The following is a 21,546-nucleotide window of genomic DNA, read 5'->3' as shown; positions in this document are numbered from 1 at the left end:
ATGAAGAAATATGAATACTCAAAAATATGTGATGCCAGTTTGTATACGAACTCCTTTTAAAAAGTGTTCAAGGGATGCTCAGAGTAATGCACACATTTCTGAAATATATGTGTAGATTTTCAAAGATCTAACTTGGGAGGTTAATAGTTATTGGGTCATTCATTAACCAAAATGTTCTCCAATAACACGGCCAGGTTGTAAAGAGCTTGGGAAGACCCAGACAAGACTACCAATTCCATCATTTCTACCTGTGTAACCTTGGATAAGTTACTTAACTTCTCTAAGTCTCAATCTCCTCATCTGTAAAATGGATGTTATCACAGTAACTATCTCACAGAATTCTGGAAGGAATTAATATTGCTACATACATAGTAAGTACTCAATAAATGTTAGCTAACCTTTAAATTCTCAAATTCTGTTAAGAAGGCAGAAGTATGTGATAAATTTTGGGAAGACCCCCATTAAAGAAGGATAAAAAATAGTTTCAGAGCTGAAATGGGAAAACTTCAGCTATATAGAAGTTTCATTTCTGTGAAATAGGCTATTTTCCAACACAACAAAATAAATAAAACATCACTGTGTAACAATAAAAGGAATTTCTATGTTCCAAATCAAACACAGCATCTCCTCTCACACATATTTTAGCTCACTGTGTTTTCTTTTGCATGAAAACCTATGATTTCCCAAGACTGTGATGGAGAAATGCCAGAAGAAATTACTTGACACTTCTGTAAACATGCCAGCCGCTGGCGAAGGCTTCCTCTCCATCATTCATTATGCTGCTCAGTAGGGCTGCATCCAGTCTCCATCCAGCATAGAATGGGCACAGTGATGGTAAACTGAGATCCTCCTACCCAATTCCAGTGAGAAGGGATAAGACTCACTTTACAAAAGCCTGTAGCATCCCATTTCCTTAGTAAGGCATGCAGTGATTTCACCAGGGTTACGGAAAATACCATACATCTTCAGGAAAGAAATATGAAGCAGATATGTCCTGGGGGACGGGGAATGGGTCAGTGTTTATCGCAACACAAAGAAGAGGCGAACGATTGTTAATAGGACACTTTTATGTGTTATACCAGACCTGTTTCATGGTGCCTGCCCACACGCCTCCTCTTGATATGGTTATAGTTAGCATTTACTGAGAGTTCAGTTTGTAGCAGGGACTATGCTTACTGCTTTGCTTTTGTTATTTAAAATTCAATGATACTCCTATGAGGTATAACTACATAGCTATTTTTCAGATGAGGAAACTGAGACTCAGCAAGATTAAGTAACTTGCTTAAGTTCACATCTTTAGACACCTTCAAAGTCAGGATTTGAATTCAAGCAAATTCTAGAACCCGAGCCATTACACACAGCACGTACTACTTCTTTATGGGAACTTAACTCACCATCCTTGCTGAAGAGGCAAGTGTCCAAGGTACCATGTTTATAACTCTTTATCTCTTTGACAGCCGGGAGACTCAATTTTGGAGGGGTGACCATTCATAATTTAAGCAAAAAACTCTTCCTTTTTCATGAATTAAATGAGCTGGTCTTAGAACTGGATGTTTTCTCAAAAACTGTGTACTGGGAAATATGCAGCTAATGAACAACTTAGTATGTGAAAGGATGTCAAAAGATAGAACTGAGATCGAGGGACCTAGTTGACCTGTGCTTTGGGGAAGCATAAGTGAAAAAGCCAGTCGGTAGGGGAATCACAAATTAAAAACACAAAGAGCAGTAGAGTCAACACAACAGCCTGAACCAGGGGCAGGTCTTACAAGTTTCGCTGCTGAATCACCAATAATGGGAGGGCCCAGTCTCCACACTTGGTGAGGCCCAGTGCCTCCTGCTCTCTCCTTTCCAAGAGTTTTGTTTTGTTACTTCACATGTCTTTATAATAGGACCTCTTGGTTTGGGTTATGTGTGTGGTGTCGGTTGCAGAAAACCAAAAGATACAAACTAAAATAAATACCGTAATTAATAATGCTAAAGCACCCACTAGACTGACATTATTGACTTCATTGTTTTTTCAGACAAAACAAATAACATTGTTTAGAGACAATAAGTTATTTGCCCAAGACCCCACAAGCAGTGAATGGTTTAAGCCATGGACTTAATTAAACTTGGGTCTAACACTTTTCTTTTCCATCACGACAAGGAAAGAGCAGGGGCATATCAAGCTATATATCTTCAAAATTATAGTTTCCTATATTCTCTAAGGTAATTTGATTTTCACCTAGAAATTTTTGGAGGGTGGCAAATGACTACCTGATGACTCAGACCGACATAGCAGGTGATATTAAGATGTCTCTCTTAGCCAATTTTTATGTGGTTCTTAAACATTTGAGATCTTTGAAAAAAATAGTACTGGAAAGTACTTCACATAATGTTTTTTTAGGTAATCCTATTTTTTTTTCTCCAGGATTGGTATAATTTTACTAAATAAGCCTTATTTTTTCCTCCCATACTAAATTATTAGTCAAAGGCTAGTCTTAAAGGGTTATTACCGAGACACAGCCTTCTGAAAAAAATGGAGGCAGAGGTTTGAGAAAGGAACTCTGAAAAACTCAAATCATAGGATGAGGGATATAATAGAAGATATAAGGAAATTTGAGGACAGTTTATTTGAATAATAACACTCTCACATTTGCATAGCATAATGCAGTTTACAGTGTGCTTTCATATACATCCCATTAAACCTTGTGACAATTCCAGAAAGACAAGAAGTGCAGATATTATTATTCCCATTAAATAGACGTGAACTTTGAGACTCAGATAAGGGAACCGATTTGTCGAAGACAACGCAATTAGTACCTGGCAGAACTGAGACTTGAATTAATGTCTTCAAACTCCTTGCTTATTGTATGGCCCATGACATTATGAAATCTCAAATGCAGTAAATCAAATGTTATTAAAAATCAATGCTTTCAAGATTCAGGAACAAGAAGACTAAAAGGAAAGGGCAAAAGGAAACAGATGCAGGGTGCAGGGCCCAGGTCCTACGCTGCCATCAGTAAACTGTGGCGCCTTGGCAGAGTCTCTGCAGCACTCCCAGCTCTCATACTCTGGTCACTTGATGGTCCTTTGTCCTGTGAGTTCTGCTGAAAAGATGATCAAAATCAAAGCTTAGGTAGGGAGGGACAGATGCTTGGTGTTCTTGATAAAAGACACTGACTTGGGATACTTATATTCTATCTAGAAGCTGAAGTGAGGCAAGCTAGGCTTGGCCACTATACTTTATTTTCTATTAAGCGATGGATGTCAACCCTGTGAAGTCTCCTGAGATATTTAGCTCTTTTCATTTTGTGTTCCACTAGTATTCTAGTAGTCAGTCTGCTGGAGTATACAAGAATCATCATCTCCCATGATGATGATGCTACATGTTAGGTATTATGTATGGACCATTTTAATCTCCATTTTATGCAAGAGGAAGGTGAGGCTTAGAGAAGATAAAGCACCTTTTGCAAATAGGTACCAGAACTGGGATGTCGGCCCTTTTCATATGACTTCCAAGCTTGCATTTTTGACTGCTAGGCTGTCATTCTGTTATCTATAAATCATGGTAGGCTTCTATAAATCATGGTTTGGGGGTCTATTAATTTCTTTTGGATACACTAATAATATTAAAGAAGACACAAATGATTTCTTAAAGGACATTGCTAAGTGGATGACAGAACTAGCCCAGCTGTAGTTTATTAATGTTCTAAATTGAGGTAAAACTGACCCAAAGAAGAAAAGCAAAGAAGAGATGATAAAAAGAGTCTCTTGTCTTTTATTCTTCAGGTGAAAGGAGAGCAGAGGTTGTTTATATGAAAGGGGATGTTTCATTTTAGATCTCTTGCCATCTCGTTCCTTCCTCAGGTTGTCAGCCTCTTCAGCACTGACCATGGGTATCCAAACCATTGTCAGACCATTGCACAAAGAACAGCGTGAGGAAAATTACCCTCTTCCAGTGCCTTCTTCTTTGTTGATGCAGATGAATACAGCTCCATCACATATTTTGATCTCACACTCAACAGCAGTTCCAAGACTTGCTGCCCCATCACTGGTTCAATTAAGAGATAAATGGCCAAAAAAAAAAAAAAAAAAAAAAAACCTTCAGAAACCCATTACTTGCCGAAGGGATATTGTTAAGCATATTCTTTGTTACAATGTATTTTTGCTTCTTCATGAAGACAGAGGAATCTTACAGGCCCGGTACAGTGTATAAGCTGATTATATTTCTTTCTTGACATTGGCTATTAGGAAGTTTTGAGCCAAATTTGTACCACCTCGCTCTCAAAACTGCAGGGCTTTAGTCATTCATTCTCTGTGTTATCCTAACACATATCTTCCTCTTAATTTTCTGAATGCACTGGAGTTTCCATTTTTTTAAATCTTAAATTCTATTACAGTGATTCTCAAACTTTATAGTGCATCAGAATTTTCAGGAGGGCTTGTTAAAACACAGATATTTTGGGCTCCATCCCTGAGTTCCTAACTCAGTAGGTCTGGGGTGAGGTCCAAGACTACATTTCTAACAAGGTTCCAGGTGATGCTGTTGATGGTGGTCTGGGGAACACTTAGAGAACCGCTGCTGTATCATTTTTTTAAAAACACTATTTCAACTTCTTTTTGGAATCAGGCAAGACAAAAATTAATATATGATTATTAAATAGATAGCAAAATGAAAAGCCCTCTTATCCTCTAAGGCATTTGAATTTTTTGATCCTAGTCCAAAGGATGTTATTTACTCTTGTTAAATGTGGTCATATCTATGGTCTTATTAGATTAGATTCATCATTCCAAATTGCCTGGCTCTTTCTTGGATCTTAATTATTTTCATCCAAAAATTTGGCTCTTACTTCTGCATTTGTATTCTCTGAAAATGTAATTATCAGGCCATTGACTTCTATGTCCAAATTGCTGATAAAAATATTGGATAAGCTGACACATTCATGGTTACTAGAGTATTTATAAAGACCATGAAAGATGCCATGGGGGGAATTTAAAACACAGGACTAGCTGACATGTTTTAAGTTTCTTTAAATCATGAGCTCTTATGATTCTATGAAATATCTCTAAGATACTTTGAACTCATGTGTAACAAGTACTCAGTAAAGACCATAGGACTCCTTGTGTACAATGGCAGTTAATTCCCCTCCCCTCATAGTAGTAATTGCTGACCACATGGGGTGCAGCCTGACTGAGCCTCTAGTAGAATCAATTTTCTGGATGCATGTCAGAATTATCATGGTGTTTATTTTATTCCTTTTTTTTCCTCTCTCTATGTGCACATTCTGGCCCCAGCTTTGAGAGTCTTTTCAGTCCAGCACACACACTCATGTGCCATAGGATTGAGAAAAACTGCTCTAGTAGCCCAATGTCGGCTATACCCATGAAGAAGAATGTCCTAGAAGAGATGGACCCCTTCTGAGAAGGGTTCTCACACAGGGTCTGTGACTGTGTGAAGAGCTCCCAGGATGCTGGCAGACACTTAGAAACCCCCATTCTAATTTCTCTAATGATGGTACATGGTAATTATTTGCAGCTAGTAATTGTAATAGATAACATTAATGGTGTGCTTACTATGTATCAAGCATCACGCTAAGTGCTTTAGTAGGATGATATCATTTAATTTTTATAACAATCATAACAATGCTAAGAGATGAATGATATTACCCACATTTACAGAGAAAAAAATCGAGGCACATAGGGGTTCACAAATCCAAGGTATGAAAGCCAGTGACATGACTCCAGAGGCTTCACTCTCCTTTCAAGAGACTATCACTCGGTTTGCCCAGTTACAAGGAGGGGACTTCTCAAATCATCTGTCACACTGAACACTTGCTATACACTGAACATATAGTATGTACTGTTTATCCAAGTTAGCAGAGGCTCAATATTCCCATGGGGAAATAGAATCAGAAAGGCCCATTTCAAAGCTGTGGTTTTACAGAAGTATAGGCCAGGTGCTCACACAGCCACCAGGTGCACAAGGAAATCATGAAGTCAAAAACAAAGTTTTCCCAAAGAATGGTTCTAGTGGTCTTCTGCAAACACCAAAGCTGAATTTAATTCTTAGCTTTAGCTTTCTGGCTCCTCCTCAAGTGTGTTGCTTGACTTCTTTGAACTTCCAATCGTCTTATCTTAAATGTAATAGTAACACTTTTCTTAAATGTAATAGTAACAACTATGGAGTGTTGGTGTGGATTGCATGTGATAGTACATGTAAAATGGAGAACCTCACACACAGTAAGTGCTCAATAAGTGTAAGTAAGCTGTTATTGTCCTCACCACCACATCACCATTATCATCATCTTCCTCACACAAAGAAGGTGCCACAGGTCAGGTCTCCTGGGAAGTAGACTCTGAGACTGAGATTTGCATGCAGAAGTTCTGTTAGGGAGGGGTCTAGGGAACAACATGTCTGTGGGTGTGCGGCAAGCTGAACTGATAAAGGAAGAAGTTGAATACTGATGTAGGAGTAAAAAGCACTCAATTTATCAATGGAAATCCTCCTAGCCAGGTTGATTCCTCAAGTCATCATGAACTGAGGCAAGGGGCCGGGGCTTTTGTCCCCTTGCATCAGCTAGTCATCAGATAAGAGCTGCCCCTGGGGAGGGATGTGTGCAAACTTGGGCAAGGAGGTGTCCCAGCTGAGGGCAATTCCTCAGGAGGGATGGAGCGTGAGTTCTCAACAGCCTCGCTCCCAGCAGAGCGAGAATGAGCACCCGGGTCCTAAAAAGCTCTTCTGAGTGGTGTGCCCATTATCCACTACAAAAGGGGTGGTGTCATCTCTCTTTCAGGGATTTATTTCCTCACAGTCACCAAGCAGTGGTCAATGATGGTGGATATTTATGGAGCACCTTTGCACAGTGGTCCCTGAGGAGAAAAGGTCAAGGGGATCTGAGAACTAATGCTGGGAAGGCAAAAAGGAGAATATGGCCTTTAAATTGGGACCCAAAAGAATAAGAGCAAAGGGAAATGGTGTACTCGAAGAGATCAAAGAATCATGGAAGGGACAGAGACTTGAAAAACAAAGGGATGGGTAAAGACAGATGAATTGTCAAAATGCATGCAGGAGTAGATTTTGAATGTTACCACAAAAAAAGAAATGGAAACTATGTGATGGGATGAAGGTGGTAGCTAACACTGTGGTGGTAATCAATTTGCAATTTATAAATTATCAAATCAATACATTGTATACTTTAGACTTACAAGATGTTATATATCAATCATATCTCAGTAACGCTGAAGGCAAAAAGAGCCTTTTACATAGTCTTATAAACAATTCTCAGTTATTAAAAAATATATGCAGGATTGGTAAATTGCTTGGGGACGTTCATGAAGAAATAGTAGCTCAAAGCTTTCTATGTGTTCATGAAAAGTCAGATTACAGAATGCTGGAGGAGACCTGCATACCAAGAGAACACTGTCAAAGCGAATACCCATGGCCAGCATCCATGGCAGCCTCCGCCTGCTCTAATTAAGAGCAAGAGGGCTAATGTGAGGCTTCGTTCTAAGCAGGAGGGGCCCAGGAAGGTGTGTGCCTTTCTCTACTCTTCTGGAGACTTGCTACTGCTGTGTTCATCAGAGCATTTAATTCCGAATCCAAGTGGGGACAAAGAAGCAGATGTCTGAGTCCTTCTCTCATTTCCTCAGAACTGAAGTTTTCGTTTTTGTTTGTTCATCTCAGCTGATAACTTGAAAATACCTAAGACAATAGGCATTGATGTCAGAAAATCTTGCTCCCAATTCTTTTCTTTGTTTACGTTTCCATTTTCTTATCTCAAAGCGTGAGAACAGACTGATACAAATCTGCTATGCAAGGAAAAAACACTCATCTAAAACAAGGATACCTTTTATGCAAATCTCAAATGGCACTTCTGATTTGAGAACAGTCAAAATTGTCCTGGATGGAGCGCAGGATAGAGAAGTCACCTGTGCTCCATCAGAGCTAGAAAGGAGCGTTTTATAGATACTCAGACTCTCTTCTCCCGACACTGTTTCCCTTGGTGTCCAGCTCCACAGAACCTGTGTCATAGCCACCCTAACCACTATTTTAGTTAAACAGACCACTGCAGCTCTACAAGACATATGACGTTCTCCTACACGTTTGATGTTTTTCATGATCTACCACTTTACTTATTAACAATGCTTGCTGTTGCCCCACCTGAATCCCGTTAGCCATAAAATCTGGACTGATGATGAGGGCGCCACAGCTCGGGCTATAGCTATACAAGTCGGTTTTATTCCCTCTGAGAGAGAAAATATATTGAGATCATACATCCAAATTAGCATTCAAAACACACTTCGATAGTAGTTCAAACACAGAACAGAATGGCCAAGTAGATATATAGAGAATCTAAATATCAAGAGCTGGTTTTCAACAGAAACAGAAAAGCATGGCACAAATGGGTTCAGAATAAGTTCTTGCTGATACCAAGACTAACTGGCTGATTTTTGAACCCGGAGTTGTTTATTTATTCTCGACCCCTCCTGGGTACACAGCAGGTATTCATTCTTAAGAAGTTTACTGAAAAGGTTAAAATCTCTGTGCTCCATACTAGATGTTGACCAAGTCATTGCCGTCAAACAGGTGCCTGGCAGTGATCGGTTATGTAAAATATTCAAATTCTATTTAAATTCAGCAGACCCTCCCTGGTTTGGGGCTTTGCTCGGTGCTAATGTTAAAATAGTGACAATGACATCTTTGTTTCCCAGGAGTTCAGAAATAAATAAACGACTACATGGTATGACAGTTCCCCAACAGGAGGCAGTACAGGGGCCATGGGTTGCACAGAGAGGGCAGTTATTAACTCACTTTGCAGGAATCACGGGGCCTCCACAGCAAAGTATCACTGAGGAATGGGTATGCCCTTTGCTCTGGTTCTCCCAGCCTTCCCACGGAGGGGAAAAGGCAGTGTCCAACAGTGTAAAGTGATCACTGACTCCTCACAGGAGACTCAAAGGGGCAGGGTCCCCATAAAGAAACAGTCCATTTTTGCTATAACATGACAACTATCTCCTAAATCATTGCTGCTGATTAAAACAGTGTTTAGTAAAAACAGTCATTTCAGTAGGAAAAATGAGGTGAAGACGAAGCAGCATTGTCCAATAGAACATTCTGCAGTGATGGCAACGTTCTGTACTTGTGCTCCAAAGTGGGGCTGCCAGCCATACGCAGTCACAAAACACTGGAACTGTGGCTAGTGTGATTGAGGGACTGAACTCTTCATCTTAGTTTATTAATATTTAAATTTAATTAGCCTGAGAAGGAGGCAGTAGCAGAATCACTACCCTGCTGGCTTCACTATACACCATGAGTAACTCTAGAGAGTTTGTCTTAAAATTCATTTTTCAATTTCACTGCTTAGCACAGGGCACTTTCTAATCTCGCAAAAAAATAGTTCCTCCACTGACAGTGTAGTAGTAAAATACTTAGGAGTGGTTCTTCTTTCTTTTTGCTAAAGGGAATTATCTCTTAGCCAAGCATGGCTGGCAGCCTTGTGAGCAGTGGTCAGGGAAAAAACTAAGATCAAAGACCTGCTTGATGTATGTGTTATGTAAAGAGCAAAGATTTACTCCTGATAAACAAAAAGAATAGATGTGAAAGGTGAGCTAAGATAGGTGTAAAAGACAAGAGATAGCAAGGGCAGGGATCGGGAGGCCAGGGGAGCTTGAAGAGCACAGGGAGAAAATGCGGAGGGAACAGGAGGTGCTGGGGGATGTAGACGGGAAGAGAACGTTTTTGAGGAAATTTTCTCTGCCGCATGAATGGATCCAGCTTTGGTGTTTTCTAAAGGACCAAACAGAATTTGACAGTGCTTTTCAATTATGTTGGAAGTCAGGCTCCTATTCATGAGTGAGCCAGACCAGCTACATCAAGGACACAAAAGGAAAAAAGAAAAAAGAAAAGAATAGGAAAAGAGGAGCATTAAAAGAGCAACAGGAAGAAGTTAAGTTTCCCTCAAGTGCTGCTAGCTGAGGTGAGGCTCCCAGGGGGTAAGAGGGTGAAAATCGCCTTTGCTCTTTATTTCATATGAAGCAGCAGTCCCAGAGGCATAAACCTCCTCCTCTGTGGCCAGACAGGGAGGGTTCTCGAGGATCTGCATGCGGATAAACGTGAAAGCACTGTTTTAAGAAGGTGGGCACATTGCTAGCCGTGTTACACATCCCTGGTTCTGGTTCTGACTGCAAAATGTTGAGTCAGAGCTTGTCACAAGGTCCTTGATGAGAAAAAGTTTAGCAAGTTTAGCCAGGAGGATAAAGAGAATCCAATCACAAAATCACTCAAATCAATCACAGGAACAGTAGGTTTAATAGCGCCTCATTAGCTGATTGAGCTAGACATAGCATAGATAAATGAAAAGCAATTCTTTCTGATCTTAAACAAGGGACCTTTGAAAATCTGTGACTTGATGGAGAATCTATTTAAAGAAGCAAGTGTGCCTGTGTTGGGAGGAAGGGAAGGGTTCTATGTAGAGTACAGTTTGAAAGCCTCAGAGTTCACTGCGGGATTCAGACTATTCCAGGCAGTGGGGCTGCCCCACTATGTATCTATTTGCATGAAGAGTAGATAAGTCTTCTGGGGGTAAGTAAACAAACAAACAAAACTCATCCTAAGGGAAATGTGAGTTGCAGAATATAAGCCTGGATGAAGAAGGCTATAGCAACACCAGAGGAAGGCTTGATTCTCAATGTGGTATTTGCCACTACTCAGATTACCCTTCACCTCCAGGAGCTTGTGTCTAGGACAGAGCAGTGAAAGGTGGGTGCAAAATGAGTGCAGACGTAGGCCCCGGAGGGAGATGAGCCTTGGCTCACATCACATCACCGCTCTCCTTGCCTTATTAATTCTGTGGTCTTTAGCAAGTTGCCTCACCTCTTTGATCTTGTTTCTTTATCTGTAAAATGTTTGGTATCATAGAAATCCCCCTAAAACGCTTCACACGCTACTCGTGGCACACAGAAAGTATTCCGTGAAGGTGATAAATAATTAGTACCCAGTGTCATTAGTATTAACTCTGAACATCAAGCACATTAAATATAGGTGGCACATGTTGCTTTGTAACCTATACTGGGTGGAAGGGGGCGACCGCTGAAGAGAGGGCCGGGCTCCGCCCGGAGTGGACGCGGTATGGGAAACACACCTATGGCTTCAGTGCAAAGTAGGAGGCGCAGGAGAAGGCAATAGGAGAGGGTCAAAATCAATGGCGGAACCAGAAGCACTGTTTCTGAGTGCCCCTGCCACAGCCCCTAGGAAACCTTGCAACTATTGGGCGGTATTGCAGGGTAAGGTTTGGGGGTCCTGATACCTACAAAGAAAGGTAGAGACAGAGTCATGGGCATACTGTTTGTTTTAAAGTATTTTTTCCCCTAATGGTTTGAAATATTTATTGAGATATAATTGACATTGTATTAGTTTAAAGTGTACAACATAAGGATCTGATATATGCAGATATTGCAAAATGATTACCACAGTAAGTTTAGTTTAGTTAAATATTATTTTACTATCCAGGCTGCTGGGGCCTGGGGTCCCCAGGTGGGTAAGCATTGCAGGAATGCTGGAGTAAGTGCTTTTGGAATAGCAGTCATTAGAAGCAGCAGCAGTTGGTTCTCTCCAAGAGCCCTGGCCTCCAGCACTCAATCCGAGGCTGATAAGGAGAAAATTACAGAGCATCCTGAGAAGTCAGAGAACCACATTTCCCAGCCTAGGGAAAACAGTTATTAGAGATGAACTTTCAGTTTCCAGAGAACAGATTGTGTTAAGGGCAGGTAAATCCCTCTGAAAACATAGCTTCTTTGGTATTCTTTCAAGCTCCCCCTAAAAGACCTGCCTGCTGGAGAGATTTAGGCCTCTTGTCAGAGAAAGCTGGGATGCCCGAGGGGAGCTTGAACCCACACCAGCTTGGAATGGCCACTGTTTGTATGAAGAAAGCCGCATTTATGAGTAAAATGGCAACTTCTGCAGAAATGTACACCTAGCATTTGGGGAAGATATGATAATATATTCACTCATCCTCCAAAAATTTATTGAGTGCCTACTGTTGACCAACCACTGGGCTTGGTGTTCATTAGTTAAATGATAATAGATAGTTTCTGGAATGTCCAAGATTATTGCAGAGATTTAAAAGGAGATGATCCTTGAAGTTGAAAATATTATATATATTATTTCATATGATTCAATAACTTTGTGCTGAAAAATGTAAGGTCCCAGGATAGGGAATGGAGCTGCCTTCTCCAGTTTGCTCTCTGATTCTTTGCTTTTTTGGGTGAAGAAGAGTCTCTTACCCTATCATTTTGATCAATCCAGCATGTTTCTTACTGGTGTCTTGTGGAAACTGCTCTCCATTCCTTTTGGAATATCTACCCCACCCAACACACACACACACACACACACACACACACACACACACACACTCACACTCACACACACACCTTCATGCATTTCTGGTAGGGCCATCAATCATGATGATGCCCCATTATTCCAGGTCAGGGCAGCAAGGCATGAGATACACGTTCGGCCAGTCATAGCACTTCATTCTCTTGGAGAGAAAGAAGGGAGAGGGGGAAGGGGATCGAGAGATAACTAGGGACCGGTATGTGATACGCAAAGGGACAATCAGATTTCTTATTTGATATATGATAATTGGGAGAACACAGTTCTCTTCGAACTGGGACCTGCTAAGTTTGAGCCAGGCAGCTGGAGCAAAAGGACTCCATCTTTCAGAGTATCCAGAAGGAAGCTTATTTCAGCAGGGGCACCTAAAGGTAACTCATGGAAGAGAATAGATAAAAGGTGGAAGGGAATGGAAAGGGAGAGCCTAGACATCCAAGGAAAAATTCATCATGATGGTTGGCATGGCTGAAATAAAGAGAATCAGGGCAGAAGTAATTGATCTTCCTTTTGAAGATCTTTAAGCTTAGCCCAGTTTCTGGCACACAGTTGGAGCACAATGCATTTTGCTTTTGTTTCCTCTTGTTTTTTTCAGAAATTCATCTGGATCTTGCTCATGTCGCAACATGGTGGCACATCCTATCTGTGTTACTTTTGATATTAAGGTCTTACACTCTTTGGGGGAGACATATGGAGTCTGAATAAGGACCCCATTGACCAAACTTTATGACGTATGGAGCATCTTTCTAATGTCCTATTTCTTTGCATCCTCATAATATATATTAAACATATATTATCTGACAAAGATTTCATTCATTCAACAAATATTAAATGTGCAACATCATTACTAGGTACTTTAAATGCATTATTTTATTCTCAGGCATAAAAAATTTGCCCCATAGATATTATTATTATACCCATGTTACAGATGAGCAAGCTGAAGTTGCAAAAGACTAAATCCTTTTCCTAAGGTTATAGAGATTGCTAAAACTATCAGATCCAAGATTTGAATCCAGGTCTGTTTCACTTCCAACCCTAACTATTTTATAACCAAGAAAAGCATACTGCTTCCCACCCAGTTTGAGTGTATCGTCAGTGTCAGTCCATGAAATCACTCATTATCGTTCCTCTCACAGAAGATAATTATTCCACACTGGGCTCTGGGGACATTTAGAGAAATCAGGAGTAAGAAGACCCAATGTTTTACTTGTCAAGGGCGTTCTGTTTGGGAAGGCACTGGACAGCATGTTCGTAACTGGGGATGAGGCTTGGCTAAGGGGCCAAGGGTCACTAACAGAAGGAGATTGAAGAGAGAAGCTCACTGCATGCTCTCATCAAGAGACTATCACATTCAAAGGTGAAACAGCCCCTTTCACTGGAGTATCTATTTTGTCTCCTGGGCCTTCACACATTAAATTTGCTCATTTTAATGCCATGGCTCCAACTGATTTTCTGTGTGAGATCACATACGGAGGAATCAAACTAATTTGAAATTACACTCCCACTGACCTTTCCTACGAAGAGTCTCTTCTTGCTTCTAATTAAACTTTTTCTTCTATGATAAATGCCAAGATGCCAAAAAAGATCCCTATTAAAAATGAGAAGCACCAGGCACTTGGGATCATAGGGTGCTATTTCCCCGTGCCTGGGTGAGCTCTGTTGCCCATGTTCAATGTCAGTAATATGCCAAAAGATCATGGATTTTGGTTCCTTTGAATGAGAGCTAACCAGACTCTAGAGCCTGGATAGTCTACGCACACCCAGCTACCAAAGAAATCTCTGCTGCCACTCATGGGTGGAATGCAGAGGGCTTGTATGGCAAGAGATCCGTTCAAATCCATTACCAACCCTGGGCATGAGATTCAAAAGCCAGCATCTTATGTAAATTAGTGGGAGGATAGCAGGACAATGTAGTTTGGTAGTAGGACAAGGAACAAGAGTATGGCATCAGGCCCAAGTCTGTCTTTTACAGCCCAAGTGACTTAGGAAGGAAAATAGCCTTTATTGAGTGCCCACTATATTCAAGGAACAGTCAGGACTTCCACAGACTCTCAGTTAGTCTTTACAATACCAAGAAGTGGGTATTATTACCAAGGTGGGGATGTACACAAGTAGAGAGTGTTAGTTGCTTAAGATCACTCCGCCATAGTGAGGTAGAAGCATTCAGATATGTTGTAGCTTCTCAATCTTTCCTCTTCCTCTCATCTAGTGTCCCCTCTTAGGAAGTAAGGATGATAACCTCATGTGTTTGTGAGGGTCAGATGAAAAGCAGACAAGGGTATTAGGCTTTGTTGCTACCAAGATGCTGCCCCTGGAGGGCAGGGTGAGCATGATCATCAGTCATCATTCTCTTTGCCCATCATGAGCCACCTGCCCTCGATTTCTGACTACTGTCTGTATAATTAAGATCAAGCTGCTGCTTATGAGAATCTACTATGTGTCAGATGTTCTTTAAGATTTCTGTACCTCCTTTTTCTATGACATACAAGAATCACTGATTCTGGGCTTCCTTTCTTCCTCAAATTGTGGGGACACAAGAAGTTCATTCCATCAGTGGTTGAAGAGCAGACATGATCACTATCCCCAGCCCTCACCAAGGAGAACACAGTTAATGGGAAACTGCAGACTTCAATGAATAAGAAAGACCCCTGAGGTAGCATCGGCATCTTCTCATCACCAAATGGGGCCCAATGTGACTCAGCGCCGTGTCATCCTTTCCTGTCAAATCCTGGTATCTCCATCCAACTCAGAGTGATTCAGAACACTTTATCCTGATCTCTGTGCCAGAGTGGCTCCTGGCTTGGGTATCAGACACCCTCCAAGCAATTTCTCAATTTTAGAAACATCTGTGTCACTTAACCTCATGCACTTCATTTGTTTATTTGATAAACAGGGAAGATCATTATTGGTCATATTCCTTTGGATTGACCTTGTCAGTGACAATTTAATGTAGTATTATTTTGGGACATCCTGCACTCCAGTTGCCAGTGTAGCAATGGCCCAACTGAGGCAAAGGGGCAGAGGAAGGACTCAGATGTCTTGAGTGGATGGATCCAAGGAGTGACAATTGTGTTTAATTAGCATGAATATTCTGGTCCAGAAGTGATAGCATTTTGATCCTAGGTGGATCCCCAAAGCATCCCATAACTCGGAAATGACAGCAAAATGAATGTGGTGCAGAAACATAATGGCCAATTTGCGGGGGGCAAGACAGCACTGTGCAATTTTGAGTCTCATCAGTGATACTTCAAATCAGCCGAATGCATTCATGTCTCTCTCTGTATTCCTGATTCCAGTCTTTGTGTCTGTCTGCCTGTCTGTGTCTCTTGGTTTCTCTCTCTGTGTTTCTCTCTCTCTCTCTCTCTCTCTCTCTCTCTCTCTCTCTCTCTCTCTCTCTCTCTCTCTCTCTCATACCTTTGTCACTGTGTCTCTCTGATTTTCTGACTCCTAAATATAAAGAACCCGGGAACAAGGCAGAACTTGGATCATCACACTGCTCTTTCACTTTGCAGTTTGCTATCTTGACATGTCTGAATGTCATTCCCCATCTTTAAAATGGACATAGTAATATTGGTCTTGTTGAATTGACATTAGGATAAAATGAAACCAAGAGTATAGATTAGGCAACTCAGCTCTTGGCTCACAACAGGCATTCGATAGATGTTAGTTCCCTCTCCCTCTCCAATATACTTTACTCTTGTGATATATAGGATCCCATCAACCTGTTGGCTTTCCTCTAGTGTGGCCTGCCCTCGGCCTATTTTCAGATCAGCCAATGGAGCCACGACTGGCTGAAACCATTTTTCATCCAATTGGTCTCATTCCAGCAGTTTCATGCAGCCTCTCACTATAAATCAGTCTGGGAAATAAATGTCCCCAATCCATTAGTGCCTTTGCACTGCAAGCCAATTTGAGCCACAAACCAGACAAGGCTTGTTAATGGCCACTTAAATACATTCCTGCAGTCCAGCCTGGAGATCCTCAGCCTCAAATCCTACCAGCTCCTGCTCAAGAGAAGCTCCACTGTGACAAGACTGCTGACAGAAAAGGCATAGATTTGATCCTTATCAGTTAAGGGGGCCCATGGACCTGGTTTGGCTAAAACAGTTCCTGTTTGTTCCTGTTGTCCCAGAATGATTATTTTGGCATCCCTTTTAAAAGAGTTCCAGTTCGAATGAAAAACTATAGAAAGTGTCTATGGAAACCAAAAATAATAGTTTAAATAATAATAGCTGTCATTTACTGATCATCGAAAAGATCTTTATGCACTGTATCTCATTTAAACTCCATTATATGCTATAAAGAGAGGCGGCTATTATTATCTCCATTTCATAGACCAGGAAGCTTAGAGGCGTAAGCAACATGTTCAAGGTCAACTAGTGTGCCTCACCCCACCTCTTGGGCAGTGCGCCCATCCCCCAACTGCTGGGAATGCTGACTGCTCCTGGTTCAGAGCAGTCCCCTTCCCTGCTTCCACTTCCAAGGGAATCGCCCTCAGGCCAGCAGAAGCCGCCTCTGTTTGAGAGGTTCCATGCCCCAACTCAGGAAGTAGCCCACAGCCCATAGCTAACTGCTGAAGGCTGCGGGGATGGGGAGAGGAGTACAGGAGCACAAAAGGCTTTCCCTACTGCTTCGGGGTTAGACTGACTCTGGTACAATTCTTGCTCCAGAACTCCTGGTGGGATCCAGCTAAAACCAAATCCTTATTTGGTTTCTACCCCTACCCCAGCCCTCTTCTCTTGCTCCTATTCTCTTGAAAGCACCCTCAATCGACCACTTAAAAAAAGCATCCCTGTCTCAGGCTCACTTCCAGGGACCAGACCTAAGACAACCAGCTAGCGAGCAAGTGGCAGAGCTGGGACTCATGTCTAGGAATGTCTCATCGTTAATCATTAAGCAGCTATGACATGATATTGCCTAATTACATATATGATTAGAATGATAGCCTCAATTTATCAAGCTGCCAAAAAAAATATGTCACATAGGTATAGACGTGACAACAAAACTGACGACAGTCACAATAGCTACTATTTATTTAGTGCCGACAGTGGGCCAGTCTCTTTCTTATATCTGATCCTCTCAACAACATGAGGTTCATCTTATTATCCTCATTTTGCAGTTGAGGCACAGAAAGCTTGAAGAAATTAAGAGAGATGTCCACTGTTGTTACACAGATAGAAAGTTTGGGCTTCCATCCAGGTCCACCTTTCCCCAAAGCTTGTGCACACTTCTCCTTGGCCACTTAAATCACTTGCTATGTAAATCGTTCAATGAATGGTTGATAAAATAGGTTCCCTGTTGAAGCTGATGTTCTTGTAATAACTTAGACAACTCTGCTATCCTTCCCGCTCTGCACTCCCCAAGGTGATTCTTTTTGAGCATGTGACTATGGTGCCATCAAAGAAGACATGCTCTTTTCTTAGGAATAAAGCATAGTCCATCTGAACTAGTATTATTCAGACCTGGAATGAAGGTCCAAGTTTCATAAATGTATAGAGAAGAGGTGGGGGGAAGCCATATTACTCTGGGAACAGCCATAGAATGTTCCCTTAAGACAGACATAAAATGATCGAAGGAGCCACGCCATATTCATTCAAGAAAAAAAGGAAAGCAAGCTTACACGTTAAAGGTCTAGAGAGTTAAATCACGTTTCTTCTGTCTTTCCACGGAGGAAGACAAAACAAAATAAAAGGAAAACAACAGAGCCTTAAAGAAAGACAGACCAGGATTCAAATTCTAACTCTACTATCTATGTGGTGTTTTTGGTAAATTACTCAACATCTCCAAACCTCAATTTGTTCTACCATACGTAATACCTATCTCATAAATGAAAGAGTGTAAATGAGAAAAAATATGTATTTCCCCCACCTCTTCTCTTCCATTTTCATAAAATGTATAGAGTAATCAACTTGGACCTTCATTCTAGGTCTGAATAAACTAGTTCAGATAGACTATGCTTTATTCCCAAGAGCATGTCCTCTTTGATGATTAAAGGTTTCCATTAAAAATAGAGAGCAGATACAAGATGGACTTTTATCTAGGAGACCATCAACTGATTCATAAAAATACAGAATGAGTCATCCTGGCTCTCAAGGCTAAACTCAATCAATGGGCATCTTTGACTAGCCAATCCCAGCCCAGTGGAGGAGGATGGGCCCAGCGGGCAATCTTCACAAACCTATTCCAGGCCCCCCTTGCAAAACCAATTAAATCTGCTTCCAGCTTGGTTAAATGAAAATCAATCTAGGTTCTTTGCAACACTGTATTCCAAATGTTTACCCAGACCTGGCTGGCTTTCTGAACAACTGAGGTGGGGGATCTGTAGTGATTCCACAGTGAGTGAGTGAGTGACTGAGTAAGTGAGTGAGTGAGTGAGTCTGTGTGTGTGTGGGGGCGGGGGGGGGGGGGTGTATACATCTCCAATGAAGAATAGGCTTGTATGTCTGGCTTTGAAAATCGATCTTCTGGCCTTCATCTTAACATTTATTATTTCAAAATGCTTCAGTTCCTTATCATCATTTATGCACTTAGCATAAAGCTAGAAAACCCAGACCTATTTATACTGCAGATGTTGCTCTTTTCTTTAAAAAATAGCTTCAACATTTTCACTCTCTCCGTATGTACTCTGACAGCATCCTAGAACCCAGTCCCCAATTTGGATGGAGGGTCATAAATTATACACGCACATATAAGATATTTTTCATTGGTAGTTAAGGAAGGAGAATTATCAGTACATGGCTTTAATTTCACTAGGCAGACATTCTTCCTCTGGTAAGTGAAGAAAAATAATGACACAATAATCCCCCTCCAAGTGTCTTTCCTCAGTACATTCATTCAGCAATAACTTATTCATTCAGTGATAACTTATTTAGGATGTACTGTGCTGGGCATCGGGAATTTATCCATGAGTAAGCTCTACCTTCTGGGATCAATCAGCTCAGTTCAGCAGGAGTTAACCAAATAGAACCGTATAGTAGCCCCAGCTTGCTAAAGCCTGTTCCCTGACCCTGAATTTCCCAGAGAAAGGTCCAAGTGTTTAGAATCAAGCATGACCAGCTACATGTATGCAAAGAGAGCCAAAAACCCAGAACAAGCCAGCGATCTGTGCTTGCTTCTCTCACGGGCTGCCTTTCAGTCTGGCAAATGAAACCTGCGCCTGCTCTCAAAGTAGCAAGGGGAGGAGAATCTCCTTTGCATTTTTCTTGCCTCAGATAGGATCCCAGATTCCAGATTTGGGGCTCTAATGTGGGAACTGGTGAGCTGGCTGCTGCCTTAGGGAGCAGTGTCTGTTGGGGGCTTTAAAACATAAAGATGGGAAGGGATAGGCCCCTCTCACTGTGCTGACAGCAAGTTCCTCTTAGGAGCTTCCCAGACTGCTGCATAGAGAACTCAGAGTGTTGGGTCCAATGGACATTCCTGGGTGAGCCCTCCCTCTCAAGAACTTCAGGGAAATAATCCATTTAGTGACAGCACTCAAAGGCCTAAACACACAAGGGAGAATCCCAGTTCTGTGTGGGTCTGAAGACATTCCTGCAGGAGCAGTGGGGATTAGACGGCAACTCAGATTGATGAGCTCCTTCTGAGATGGGAGCAGGAGTTTGGAGAAGATCGATCAGTTTTTTGTTTGTTTTTCCCCTCTTCCAAGAAACAGAAGATGCTAATGGGGAAGAGGAAGGATTGAGCTGCAGCCTTGGCCTCACCCCTCACCAAGCTAGGTGCCTAGCCTCCTACTTCCCAGTTCCTTTGCCCAAACCAGGCTACAGGGAAGAAAGCCTGCGGGAGCTGGAAAAGGGATGTTTCCCGGCCCTGCACCCTATCCCCAGCCCCATCATGACATCACACAGAGGTTAAAAAGATAGATGATCAGTTCCTGGCCGTGCCACTTAGGGATGGCAGACTGATGTTGAACAAATCACTCTTTGAGTCCTAGTTTTCTCACCTGTAACAGGGGATACTGAAAGTAAATAACTCACTGGGTCCCAGGAAGTATGAAATAAGATCGCATACGGAAAACTAAAACTGATAGCTGGTACAGAGTAAGCCGGCGATTATTATTTTTTAACCGTGTTATCATCAGCCCCCCACACTGGCAGCTGAGCTGTCCTACCCGACCGACTACTTCCGCAGCGCAATCTTCCAAACCCTGAGCGCTGGGCGCCACCACCCACCCCTCCCTTCCCTTCCCGAGAGCGCAGTCTCCTCCGGTCACCCCCTAGATCCCGCTTGAGGAGAGGGAGGGCCACCTCTCGGCATCGTCCCCAGCATCAGCAGCAGCGGGTGCGGGGAAGCCCCGAGACCCGGGTCAGGGCGCGGAGGGGGGCACCCGCGACGGCTGTACCCAGGGAAACCTCGCCTCTGAGGTTCTGCCACCCCCCGCCCCCGGAGCGCCGAGCGCGCAAAGAGGGAGAAAGCGAGAAAGGCGCGGATACTGGACCAGGCTTTGACGCGGATCTTGAGCTCGCCGTCCTGTGGCTCGGGCATGGCCTTCCTGGTGACCCGCAGCTTGTTAAGCCCCCCGAAGCCTGCCAGCACCACCGCGCGCATCTCCTGGGCGTCCCCGAGTCGGTGCGAACCGCCGCCGCCGCCCTCCGCCGGCTCCTTGCCTGCCTCCTTCTCAATCATTTGCTCCGTCTCTTCCGCTTTCTCCACGCCTTCCTTGGCCATGGCGCGCGGGGGCGCGGGGCGCACGGGCTGCGGCGGCTGCGACGCTGGGGGCTCGGGGCTCCTCTCCGGCGGGTTCCTCCTGTTGAATGTGGGATGCTGGGCTGTGCAATGGCTGCAGCCTCGGCGAGCGGCGCCGCTGTCCAAAGCCTCCGCCGTAATCCTCACAAGAGCCACGCCCCAGCCCGCTCCCCTCCTTTCTTCCCTGCCGAGCGAAGCCTCAACTCTAGTTCCTGAACAAGTCCTAAATCAGGCTCTTGATTGCAGCCTCAGAGCCCAGATTTGCCCAACATTCGTGAACAAAACATACACAGCGGCTGCTGTGTCCTCGGTTATGGGCGCAGTACTTGGTTATATACGGCGCACACTCGGCGCCTTGAAATGGACAGAGATGAAATGTCTGGGCCTGGAGGATGCCTCCCCGCGACAGGGTTGCCTCCTTTCTCACGGACCTGCGGGAGCAGACGGGATTGAAAGGAAATTGGGCTGTTTTCCCAAAGCGCCCGTCTTGGCTG

At 42.8% G+C, this 21,546-nt stretch overlaps 1 protein-coding gene across 1 annotated transcript in view; it reads right to left on the bottom strand.

The window, feature by feature from the left end:
* Positions 1–21,141, bottom strand: part of VAT1L (vesicle amine transport 1 like) — a 136,291-nt gene extending 115,150 nt beyond the window's left edge. Inside the window, exon 1 of the mRNA XM_016136928.2 lies at positions 20,805–21,141. Coding sequence (XP_015992414.1) covers positions 20,805–21,034 — 230 coding nt within the window. The 5' untranslated portion in view covers positions 21,035–21,141. The remainder of the gene's footprint in view (positions 1–20,804) is intronic.
* Between the last annotated feature and the right edge of the window lie 405 nt (positions 21,142–21,546).

Source organism: Rousettus aegyptiacus, unplaced genomic scaffold, assembly GCF_014176215.1.
Source record: "Rousettus aegyptiacus isolate mRouAeg1 unplaced genomic scaffold, mRouAeg1.p scaffold_m13_p_14, whole genome shotgun sequence".
Taxonomy (NCBI): domain Eukaryota; kingdom Metazoa; phylum Chordata; class Mammalia; order Chiroptera; family Pteropodidae; genus Rousettus; species Rousettus aegyptiacus.
The sequence above is the reverse complement of the archived record's forward strand: the minus strand, read 5'-3'. Positions and strand labels throughout refer to the sequence as shown.